General features: G+C 39.1%; 1 protein-coding gene across 6 annotated transcripts in view; it reads right to left on the bottom strand.

Annotated features, from left to right (window-relative positions):
- Window positions 1-3,649: 3,649 nt before the first annotated feature.
- CRAT (carnitine O-acetyltransferase) overlaps window positions 3,650-13,456 on the bottom strand; it is a 475,040-nt gene continuing 465,233 nt past the window's right edge. For all 6 annotated transcript variants that reach the window (XM_044058286.1, XM_044058287.1, XM_044058289.1 and 3 more), the window contains one exon: window positions 3,650-4,964. In XM_044058286.1, coding sequence (XP_043914221.1) covers window positions 4,749-4,964 — 216 coding nt within the window. In that variant the 3' untranslated portion in view covers window positions 3,650-4,748. The remainder of the gene's footprint in view (window positions 4,965-13,456) is intronic.

Genomic DNA, 13,456 nt, shown 5'->3' with positions numbered 1-13,456 from the left:
ATCAAAGCCATGGAAAGGATAATCATGGACCTGATTAACAATGGCATAGGACATTTCCAGACTCCCTAGTTCGGTATCAAGGGCAGGTCCCGCCTGCTCTTCTGGTGGACTTCTTCGAGACGGTCACCAAGGCCACGGATGAGGGTAAGAGTGTATCCCATCTAACTTGACATGACCAAGGCATTTGACACAATACCTCACTTGGTTATTACAGATAAACTCACAAAATTGGGCATACACCTCTACATCACCAGAAGGATAGCTAAACAGCTCATGGATAGAACACCTGTTAGTGCGGGGGAATCCACATCCAGCAAGAAGCTAGACACCAGTGGAGTACCACAGGGCTAAGTGGTGGCCCCCTCCTGTTTGGGATATCCTTCTCAGATGTCAAGGCAAATGTAGATGGCTTTGGCTGATGACCAAGTTGGGGGAAATCATTGACTCCACAAATGATATTGGTATCCTACAGAAAGGTCTGATGCAGAATAATGACTGTCACAGCCGAGCCTCAAACTAAAAGTGAAATGTACAATACCCTTTGGGAAATCAAATACCCCTGCAAATTACACGGATAGTAGCCCCCTAAGATGAGACCCAGTGGTGACCAGAGCTGGGTACTCAGACGGTAAGTAACCATGTGTGTCCACAGTGGTGTGGAAATTCTTCTGTGTGGCTCAGTTTATAAGTAAGGACATGGCATCCAGATCTAAGAATGTCAGTATCACTGTACTTGTCCCTCATCAGACCAGTAATTGAGTACAGTGCACTCTTTGGCATGTACCTCACCAGGCACTTGTTGGAGCATCCTCAGGGGTTTCTCACAAAAAAAACAGGGTATAACCAACATGTCACATGTGGACCTACCGATTATGGAGGAATTAATTATGCCTGACTACAAGGCAATCTCTGACCCAGCCCTGATGGAAATGTTGCATATTTGCAAAACTAGCTGCACAAGGGTTACCCACTAGCTGCACAAGGGTTACCCACCCCAAAGATCTAAGCCTGATCAACATAAATAGATCATGCTGGAGACACAAATGTGTCCCAGAGACTGCCCCCTCTTCTGGAATAAGCTTCCTATTCACGTGAAGCAGAGCCCCCTCCCTGACCACCTTCAAGCATCATCCTGACCAATGGATGGGAAATTGCAAATTCACTTCTGGGGAGGTGCCCATGTCTTATGGACAGAGGAGTCTTTAAAAATGATCAAAACCTTCCTTGCTGACCCTTATTATTGTTCCCGTAGGGATAGAAAACTGGGTAAAATCTGGTTAAAGCTGGTTAGCTTGTAAGGGCTCTTGAGCCGTTAGCCTAGTAATCTCCTATGAACCTATAAATGTATTGCATCTGCAGACAGACCATTTGTGTGCACACAATATGAAAAAAACATCAGCATTATATTGAAAAATATTTTTACTTTTGTCACAATACAAAGAGCTCATTACATATGTATATGATGCAATTAAATTACACTTTCAAGCATCTTGGTTAAAAGGGTAGTACTAATCTGTGTATCATTTAAGTGCAAAATCAACAAGATGCCCCCCCCCCCCAAAAGAAAAAACAAAACAGATTTTGAGCACTGATATTTAATGTTCATTTCTTAAAAACAACTTTTTTATCCAAATTTCAAAGTAAACAATATATTTTAAGACGAGGCCTTTTTTCTAGCTATGTCCATTATTCTGAATCTGGAAAAACAATAGCTACTTTTAGAGAAATCTGTTCTTGAACAAAGCCTTTCTCTGATGTATGGTGCAGTCAATAGGTATGTAATAAAACAATCTTTTCAGAATCCCTTACAAATGCAGTATCTTGTGTTAAGAAAACAGAACTTGAGGACAGCAACCTAATTATCTAATGTAATCACATGGAGAGTAAAACATAATCAACTACAGTTAAAGTGATGCCAGTCCTCTTTTTTGCCATTCAATGAAAAGCTACTAGTAACGACAATGTATTAAACAGCACTAAACAGTCTGCGTCAACACTCCACAATAAAAGTCAAATTTTTACACATAAATCCAGGTTAAGTAATTGGGGTATTCAAAAAAGGTCACAGAAAGGGCAAATAAACTTGTGATAGAAGTGCTGAGAAATACCCAAAGCAAGCTGTTACAACAGTGAGAGAGCACACAGAGGATGCAAGTCTATTTCCATGCAAGAGGTACAAAAGCAAGAACATTCATAAGTATGCTACTTCAGACAAATAATGCCAAGGAAATGCAGACCTTCACAATGACAACATTTTAATATTTCAAATGAGCAAAAAATAACTTAACCGGAGGGGGAATAAAGGTTTATCAAGCATGAAGATGAGATAAAGTAAGTGAATGGAAGAAAAGTGTGGCTCCATAAATAGGTAATTCAAATAAAAGATAGACAGCTAGCTAGAAAGGTACTGCAAGGCAAAATGAATCTGGCTAATTAAGTGTGAAGTAGGTACTAATGCTGATTGTATGACATGAAGCAAATCAATACCAACATATAAAATGGCCACTGTTACATACTGTACAAAGGATGGAAAGAACGGTCAAATGGTCTGGAGAGGGTTGCAGGTATGCATAGCATCTGCCTAATCAAACAGGACCCACTGAAACTGTAAGAAGAAATGTTTTCTTCTTTCCAGAGCATAAAGAAACAGACTTTAGGCTTAGCTTATTCAAGGAATTATACAAATAGTACAGCAACTGGGATAAAAAGTTGTACTTAAGGAATGAAACGCAAGGTTCACACAGCATTTAACCCCAATAAGTAAAGGCCACACCTAATTCATATAACATCTCTGATAACTCAGAGCTTTAGGGTTGACTGTTAATGGTAGTGTGATAGTTGACTGTTTTGTGCAGAAATTATTAAAAATGCCCAACGACTGCATATTTATTTTTAAACAATTGTATGACAAAGTGCATTTATCATTCACTGTTTTTCAGTAAGCAGCATTTCAAGTCTTATTATGGAGTGAAATCAACAAATACTTAAGTGAAAGATGGTTAAGTGGTGCATTTTCATTTACCTCTAAATCTAATAGGCTTGAATGGGAGTTGACTACACAATCCATATTCAATGCGAGCCACTTCAGCAGTCTAAAGAAGCAAGAGTAACTCAAAGTTCTGAATAATAGAAACCAGATCACATATCTGTTTAATGATGTGCAGCAACATTTTTAAGGCCCAGTCACTTCTGGTTCAGGTTACAGTGCCACCACAACACAGTGAATTTCTCATACAGCAGCAGATCTTGCCATCCACACCATTAGCAGGTAAACAAAGAATGAGCAATACAGTGGCTCATTGGTTAAAATTCTGTACAAGCACCATGCTCTAGGGTTCAGCCTTGACATCTGATCACTGTGCATTTCCCCAGGTAGGGTTGCCACCTTTCCAAATGGCCAAAGTGGGACATTTGCACTACAAACATAAGATTTTGCAGGGCAAAACATACCCATGGACAGTACAAAGGACAGAACTTCAGTTGTTTGCCTGAATAAAAGTTTATTCTTGTAGCATTTTTGTTCCTTATTCGTATAACATGTAGGTGTTTCAGATACAGAATAACTATTTTATGCAACTATTACATACAATATAGAAAATACTTTTGTCCTAAAATCCCAGGACATTTGCCATTTTCTCACAATATTTTGCAGGACACAACTGCCCAAAGAGGGACTGTCCCTCGCAAAGTGGGAGAGGTGGTAACCCTATCCCCAGGTACTGTAATTTCTTACCACCTTCTAGTAAACTGCTGCTTGATTAGCTATTTTACACTCTTTACTCTTGTCCTTGTGGCTGAGGAGTCTGAGAAGGGCTAGTTCACAACCAATTAACATGCAAATAAACCTACTTACTGCGCTTAAATAGTACAAGATATCCTTACCAAGTGTGAAAGTCTAATACTGAAACTAAAAGGCAATTAAAAACTTGTGTGTGCCAGTATTGACTGAAATGCTGAATCTAATGTTTTCATTTTGTTCAAATCCAGTGGACAAGTACTGCAGCTGGTATTGCAACGTTATAAATAACATGAACACAGTGCCACCCTAAACCCCTCACAGTCTACTGTTTCTAAGTGCAGACATAAAAGTAAACATGCAGAAGAGTACTCACCCTCAACAATATACTAGTCCAACTTTACCAGTAAACTTGTTTCAAGAAACGATCACATTAATGCTAGGAAAAGTACCGTTGACGGTTGGGTGTCGGGCTGGCACCTCGGCACCATAAAAATCTACCGCCAATCATTAGCGGACCGGAGTTCCGCTATGGCGACCCCTAATCGGGAAAAGCCGAAAGAACACCAGTTTTGGGCATCAGCCTAGCTGCTTTATGAGAGAAAGAGTGTTGTGTAGATACTGCTGAAGATAATGCTAAGAACTATGATTCACAAAAGTAATTTCAACAGTAAAACAATTGACATAGTTACAGATTCAGAATGGAGGACTGGAAACTGTTTTACCAATCAAAATTAACAGGCTGGCCACTTCAGCACACAAATCATTTTCTCTTGCGCATGTCTGGTTCTCGCCTCAAAACAATTATCACAACGTCACTATATGCAAATTACTCTCATCAGCCCTTGAGGATAAACCAGAAAACAAGGTTATTTACAGTGATAACGTTCTGTAATTAATAATACAAAGTTTCAATTATTTATGTCAAAATATCCATTTTCTCTCAAGTAGCTGGTGCAGGACTTTACTCTTCATAAGGCACAAGCCACAGATCACAGTTGACGTGCCTTGGTTACAGTTTGGATTTCTGTGACTGCAGAATGAGACTGTGCATGTCCTGTAGTGCATTTTCCAAATAATGGGCAAGGCGGGCTGCATTGGTGTCTGCACAACTGTTATATGCTGAAATGGCAAAGTTGATGTGGTCATCCATTGCATTGTAACATACACCATATCCATCGGGAACTACAGGACCAAAGCACATTACACAGTCTGTTTTGGCTGGAACCTGAAGAAAGCAAAAGAAGCCATTACAACATGTTATCTTCTAACTTTTTAAAATAACTGAGAATAACCAAATTTATTCCTTAGCATTCTGCTACAGAGCAAATTTGGTGATGCTTATTTAACTGAAGGAAAGAGACAAACATTTCCACTAAAAAAGAAAATGGGGGGGGGGGTATCTTCCTGCCTGTATGGCTAACTTTACGCTAAGGGTAATCCTTTTAGCCACTTCACTTTGGCCAACAGCACTTTAGTGAAAAGTTGGTAAAGCATGTGACAACGCACAGGCTAGATTCACACACTATTTTGGATGAAATCTATGGAAATCATGTCCGTTTTCTACAGCTCATGCTTAATTCTGGTGATCTAAAATTTGTAAATGAAAGCACTGAAATAAATATAAAACTATAACAGCAGATTTGTCTTACACATGGTGTGCATAACCACCCATAACTTTGCAACAGTAATAAACTAAGGTACTATGTACAAACTGTAAACAGATAAAACATAACACACACATCATGACTACTACTGCCTGAATTTGACTGGCAGAGATGAAACTGTCTTCCATATAAAACAGCTTAGGAGGCTGAAATGAATGAATAGTTTCTCCACCCACTACTACCCAGAGTTTTAAACTGGCAAACATACTGGAGTGGACGCAGGAGTTCAGCAGCTGTAGAAGTTAAGCACTAGTTAACAGCCTTCCCTCTTCCAACTTACCCAGCCTTTAAGATAGCAGTGCTGGACCAGAATGCCTGCACTTATGAACAAGCTGCTTATGAACTTCCTATAATTGTACTGCATACCTGAGGCGTGGAACACTTAGTGTGAAAATACTAAATACAAGCCTAGTGATGCAAAGACAGCAATGTGAAAGAACTGCATCACTGATCTTCAAGAATGTGTAGCCTTTACCTGACCATTCATGTTTGGTTTTGCTGAAACATGCAAGATCTGGACATGGATAACTTGTATATAGTTCAGATAGAGCATAAACAGTATCATGCAAATATGACTGCTTTCAAAAAGTTTGAATGTCCCTTCCTTTTGAAGGGGGCACTAGTTGAAGATATCAGCCATAATGTAAGTGGTTAAACTGCAGTAAAAGTAAGGACAAAGTCAAAATATGAAGCAGTATACATAAAGCAGAAAGTTCATGCCCAAATGACTTCAAAGTTTTAAATATAAAAACAGGAACCACAAGTCATACCAGACCAAAAAACATCAAGCAACACTGAAAGAAAATCACACTAAGTGAATTTTCATTCCCTATAATCATTGCTTTTCATTTCTCACAAAACCCAACAGTACTATCAAGCAATGCTCTCTATTTATACACAGTATTTACACTAAGCCTAGAGATCACAATGAAGTTGCTCACACATGGAAATTGTATGGCACTAGACATACCTGGAATATATTGCTTTAATCCAAAAGCACATCGTTAACTATGATAAACTAAGTTTGGAAGATCCAGCTTCAATATCCTGCAGCCCCACTGTTAGGCTACAGTCAATATGGTATGAATGGTAATGACAGTGTCCATGCTATGTTACTTTACATAAGTAACATACACCCTAAAGTAACACACTAAAATAATACCATATATTAAAATGCAATAAATTAATATTACAACACCTGTTATTCAGTAGTCTGAGATCACACACCAGCTCAGACAGATTACCTTTGTGGGACCTCTTGAAGCCATTTAGCATCATGGACTCTGTCAGCCATCTAAGCAGTAGATTCCAAAGGTTCAGGGCCTGACAAGCCAAAGCATGGATCTGAATGCAAAAACTCTTTTGGAGCTACTAACAGTCTCATGGTGACCAAGCAAAGGGCACAGGATGGTTCTGACAAGCTATCGGCTCAGAAATACAATGGGAACCCAAGTCATAAATGGCCAAATAAACCATGACCAGATTTTTAAAGATTTAACATTTAACTAGCAACCCCAGTGATATGGTCAAACTGGAAACAAAAAATATGGAGCTCTGCACCCATTGCAGATCCAGTTCCGAGTCAGGAAGACAAATACGGGGAAAAGAGGGAGGAAGCCATGTCATATAATTACAGGGAGATTTCTTCTATGGCTTTTTTTTCTCTTGTTCCCCAAGACATTAAAAGCCTCCCTTCTGCTTGCTCTACTGGTCCATTCATTCCAAAGGGTAAGAGCCCTATACAGCCCATTTATTCTCCAAGCCAAGGGTTGAGCAAAAGTGGTTCCATTACTCACCGAGGGTTGAGGGCTTTCTAAAGCTCAACCATTTGCCAGTGCACATGCCTGCCGGAGATTCTAAGTGAAAGCTGCAGCTCTAAACATAAGCCCCAAAACTCCCCTTAGAGAAACCTGAGCAAACAATGTCTCATCACTCCTCCCTGTCCAGTTACTTCAGCAACTGAATCACTACCTGAATTTGGGATTTCTGGGCTAGAGGCAAGGCTTTATTGCTCCATGTGAAGATTTATAGACATCACGGCAAGGTTTCCTGAACCTGAAACAAGGCTGTTTTGAGATGTGTGGCATGTAGCTTTCCTAGTTTCTGTACATTGTGCAACTTTCTCTCAGCACCACCAAGCGTCTTCTGCCTGTAATATGGAAGGGAGGCAGGGGTGGGAGGAATCTATATTGCTACCTCAGACTACTATGCAGAGGGAGGGGGGGTAGTGACTTGCCATTTACTGTAAATTGGCGAAAGCACCATGCATTTTACATAAACACAACAATTAGTGTAACAATAAACACAGGATGTCACCGGAGAGAAAATAGAGAAAACGGACAAACATCCTCACAAAAAGCAGCACCGCTTGATTTACCTAGTTTGACCACATATCGCTACAAATACAAAATATGTTTGGACTTTTATCTCCTTGCTCCTTTCTGGATGAACTGGAGACTTCTGTCCTCTTGAAAGTGGGATTTAGTTGTAGGCCCACACCTACTAGCTTAAATGTCCTACTCTGGGCTACCCAATCACTTATGTGTCCAGTTCTGAATGCTTTAGCCCAGGGAGAAGAGCTAGATAAATATGGTGTGGATGGGAGGCAGCAGAAATCTCAAACATTTGTCGTTGTGGGAAAATATTATGTAAATGTAAGCAGAAGCTGTTGAAGTGAAGAGCACGGGTTCATCATATGTAAATGAGGCCAGAGACATTTCTGAGAAGCAGCAGCAGAACTGCAAGACATATGCTGCAGTGAAGTAAATCAAACCAGCAACAGTAAAAAAAAAAAAAACTTCAAAAAAGATACTTAGTTGAATAGACACCATTTGGCATAAACTTACTGATCCTTTGAGATAAAGTATAAGATGTGTGTGTGCTTTGATACATCTGTGGCAGTGACATTTTACAAAGTAAGGTTTGAATTTGTGCTGTTGGCTAAAAAGCTTTTGGCTGGGTTTGAGATTAAAAAAAAATACTTGAATACATGAATAATGCCAGGGAACTTTCAAAGTAAACTTAAATTACATGTACACTTCAGAACAGCAGAAGTGCAAGCAGAACATAAAAGTACTTTGGTGAACATTACAGAAATGTGTATGAAATAAAGCAACAACTTCAAAGACTTTTATGGAATTGGGCTTTGGAGGTTTCTGTTTCACCAAATACTAAAACAAGAAGTTATGCATTTGCTAAATATTTTTCTAATTTGTAGAACATAGTAGAATGTAAAAAACTGATGAAAGCCAAAATCCTATTATTTTTGTGGCGGTTTTGAACACTTAATTTGTGAAGGCCAAAAAGGAAAAAATATTCATTGTGAGCAGAGAGGTCATTCAAGCAAACAATGCAAAGTATATTGTCAACAAGGATGGGCATTTTTAGTTCGACTGTCATGAGACTACTACAGATGGGGAAGAAAGGAAAGCTAGTGAAAACACTGTAGGAGGTAATAATACTCTACTAGATGCAACTAACTGTTCAAGAAGTGGAGAATGAAGTTAGCGAGATGGAACAAAACACTGGATCTACAGCACAGAACAAAACACTGATCTACAAAATGACAGTTATACTGAACAAGAGGTTGGGCTGGAATTAATCAATAAATATGAACAGCTACTGACAGATGGAATTGCAGCTATTGACAGATGAAAGTGAAGAAGGTAATGAAGTAAATCTAGAGCAAGAGCTACAACAAGGTAATAATTCCACTGGTAAAAGAATAAGGAGAAGAAATAGAAAGTTGAGAGAGAATCACAACTAAATACTTACTGTACATAAAGGAAGGGTAGTTTAAACATTACAGCAGTTAACGTTAACAGCATTAAACATTTCTTAAGAACTGTAGTTTTAAGATGATGTTAAGTGAAGGCAGAAATAATTTGACAGGTATGACAATGGAACATAGAAACAATAGGTGACAGACCACTAGGCCATAAGATGCCTATCCATATAAACCCTTAAGACGCACGTAAAATCTCTCACCACCCTTTACAAGCACTTAATAAATAGAATTTGCCTCCCAAATCAGGCAGAGACTTACAAGATAATCCTGGTGTAAATTTCTGTCTATCCATCCAATTCTAGTCTTAAAGGCAGACAAGTAGTACTTTGTGTGTTTACTACATGCGCTTCAGTCCCACATGCTCGAAAAATCACTGTCTTAAAGCCAGGGGACTCGAGCATCTTGTAGCTCATATGGGCTGTTGCTCGCTCACAAAATTGAATATGTGTTCAGGCAAGCAGTTTTCGTGATGGAGTGAGAGGGGGAAGGGGATTTTAGGCTTAGGGAGCGGGAGGGGAGCTTTAAGTCTAGACAGCAGAACAGCAGAAGGGGAGTTTTAGGACTAGGGAATTCAGGTTTAGCAAGAGTGGCTGGAGTTTTACATTTAGGGAGCAATCTGGGAATTTAGGGTTAGGGAGTGATCAGGGACTTTAGGATTACGGATAATGACTGAAAGTTTAGGGTGAGTGAGTGGGGAGTTGGGTTGGGAAATGGGTGGGAATTTTACGATTAGAATTAAGGTTCTAGTAGGGACAGCTAGTTTTACTGTGTTTGGTATAGAGTGGGTTACATAGAAATGAGATATCAGGCAAGTGGGAGTTCGAGGACTTGCTTTTTCAAGCAAGTGGCAGCAAGCAAGTGTGTCATGAGCTAACAGTATGCAAGCACCTGTAGTAATATCTATGCTTTGCTTGACCTGTAGTGCTACCTTGTTCCATACACTGGGAACACAATGAGTTAGGAACCCATCTATTCCTCTAATGAGTCTTGTTAGGTTAGGTCCCTATAGTACAGGTGTTTGCAGAGTTACTGGTTTGAGAAGAAATATGAAGTCAACTAGGAATGGATCTTTCTTTGCTCAAAAAGTGAGACAGGTCACCTTGGAGCAGCCAGAAGGCTACTGAGTATAAGGAGAGTTGTGCTAATCTATTAGGATAGTTGAATGATTTAAGGACTTTAATTTTCTTGGTTACAAATTGATAGGGGCCTCTCCAGTTGAGCAATGTGCTTGGATTTGTACATACCAAAGGGGGCATTTTACTCAATTATAGGTCTGATAAGAGGACAGTGGTGAAATGACATATTTTGATCTTGAAGATATTCTTTTGGGAATTAACTAGGCCAGAGAGGATTTTCGGACTATGGTGGAAACATTATGATCGAAGAAGAGAAAGTTGTTAAGACCCACATCTCTCTTGACGGAATCTGTATGAAGAGGAGAGGTGGGAGCATTTTTTTTTTTGCCAAATACTATGTTGCACTTCTCTGCATTTAGCTGGAGACTATTTTAGTTTTTAGTACACTAGGTATGTGCATATATCAGCCCTTGTCTTGTTTGAACAACTTTGTATCACTGGATGATCAGATAAGAGTAACCCACATGCAGACATCAGCAAACATGAACAATCACCCTTCAAGAATACTGGTTTGGATGTTTCCAAAATACATGTTAAATGGACGAGGGCCCAACACTGATCACTGTGGTACCCCACTAGGTACAATTTTACATTCAGAGAGGGTACTAGCAACTTTATCTACTCGAGATCTCCTGTATAATGAATTTGTAATCCAGAAGCATGGGGGATAGTGTCAAATGCCTTGGCCAGGTCAAAATAAGCAGCATGCACAGTGATTGCTGTCCATAGCTTCTGTAACCTTTTCAAAGAAATTTGCTAAGTTCAGGAGAGAGGACATGCCTTAACAAAGCCAAACTTTAAAGTCTAATCTAGATAAGTTACACTGTCTAAGTCTGCATAAATCAGTTATGCTGTGATACATTATATGGTTTTGAGTACAAGGCTGGTGAGACTAACAGGCCTTTAATTATTTGGCTCTGTAGAGGGGCCATGTATACAAGAGTCACAGTGGCTATTCTCCATGCATCAGGCACAAACCCTGGGGATAGAATGAGGCTGAAATTTTTAATTAGAGGCTTGGATAGTAAATACTTGGCACTGATGAGAATGCAGCCTGGTATGTTACCTGGTTTCATAGAAACATTGTTTTTAGCCTTTGACATATATTCTAAAACTTGTACTAAGGTCATTTAGGAAACTAAATGTTCAAGGATAGTGGGTGCAACAATGTGGGTAAGTGGGGTAAAATTAGCACTAAATTTGTTTTCTAATATATTGGTAATATCCTTGGGATTGGAATTCAAGATATTATTATGGATGAGCTCAGTGCATTGTTGGAGCACATTCCTGACAAGAGCACAAATTAAACAATTAACTACTTCTGAAGACTGGATACAAGGTGTCCATTTAGGTTAGATGATTGTTCTGAAATTGTAGTTCTTGATTAAAAAAAAAATCTGAGACAAAAATAGTTGATGTACTGTGGTAGTACCGAGTATGATGGTCCCTACTCTGGGCCAGTAATCAAGGAGCCTCAATCCTCACCACTGACAGGTGTGAAAGACAGCTACTAGGAACAAAAATGGATACACAGTATTTTCAGATGCAGCTCTCTGCAACAAGCTCAATTTCCCTTAAGATCATGCAGGGAACACACTCCAGACCTGGGGATGGACACTCTCTCTTCAGTGGCAAACAAGACTCCACACTGACCACTTTGAAGCTCTGTGTGCTGTTCCAAGTAGCTGACACATGGGAAAGGTTGGCACAGATTTACCAGCTGCTGTTCCCCCTCTACCCAGACTGTAAGGTAATTATGCTGTCACCAGTCAGCTACTTTAAGGCTCCTACAAGGGTAACCAATTATACTGATTAAAATTAATACTAATACAAATGGTAGAGTTTGACCAAAGCAGCAAGGCTTTCAGGAGTGGCTACAGTGTCACTAAAATAAGCATAAGTACTCTTAAGATGTTAAAAGTATTCTCTAAAAGAACAGCGACAATGAAATGTATAGAAATATTTAATAATAATAAACAAAACAGAAAACATGAGAATACTGAATATCTAGTTACAATAAACACCAGAGTTTCATTCACAGGAGATATAAAAAATAACAGTTGGAAAGAATCACAGATGCAGAAATGTCACTATATTTTCCTGACTGACTAAAGAATTACTATTCCTTAATTAAGTTACTTACTACAGCAAGGCAAGAAGAGTATTGAGTTGCTTAGTACAGCAAGGCAAGATGAAGTTTGTGGTTTTGTGAGATATCTGTGAGAGATGTTTCCTGTCAGGTTTCAAAGAACAAATTGCTGCTGCGAGAGTTTCAACTTACCTCTTACTAATATCTAAAAAATCATTTCAGTGCTGGTTATAGAATGACATCACATTTGATCACCTATCTCTGGTACAATACACACCCAGAGCTTTGCTAAGGATCTGTTGCATAATCTGAAAGCTATAAAACAAATTCAAAAACTCCCATCCTTCCACTGTAGCAATTAGCTCACCCCTAAGGACAATACAAGTAAGAATCCTAGCCCTGGTTTTTGCAGACATTTATGTATCTGGTAAGACCTGTAAAATAAAACCTTTGTGGCCTAAACCAAACCATTTAAATTTCGATCTACTTTTCAAAATTAGCTGGACTGAGATTCACCTCTTCCCTTTCAGAATTCTCTGTTAAAACATTTACAGTTAATCAGTTATAACACTGACATACGTGTATATCTCTTTTCTGTCTGGCAGGGCCCACTGCTGATGCATTTTTAACACAAGCATCTGTACAAATCAGTGTGATAGTCAAAGGACAACATTCTTTATAAAACTCCAGCTAGCTTTGCTGGCATACATTACACATGCACTGCCCTACACTCCCTGGTACAGATGGCACTGCCTCATATCATCACACAGAGATTAAGGTTGCAAGCTGGATTTCCTATGGTACAGAGCTTGATTTGTCTACTGACGTGACCTTCAGCAACTCAGTTAATCAGTCATTGTTCCTGAAAGTGGACTGTGTGTCTAGTGGACCTACCTGGTTAATAAATGGGTATTACTGGCATGCTAGGGCATTTAACGCTAGTGAATGTAAAAAAACTTTTTTTAGGATTATTGTAGTACATTCTCTTACTTCAGTGACATAAAGGCTGCAATTGTTTGAACATATTACATAATGTTTTTA

Source organism: Protopterus annectens, chromosome 16.part0 (genome assembly GCF_019279795.1).
Source record: "Protopterus annectens isolate FY-2018-M chromosome 16.part0, PAN1.0, whole genome shotgun sequence".
In the NCBI taxonomy this organism is placed as follows: Eukaryota; Metazoa; Chordata; order Ceratodontiformes; family Protopteridae; genus Protopterus; species Protopterus annectens.
Note: the sequence above shows the minus strand (reverse complement) of the source record. Positions and strands in the feature narration are given on the sequence as shown.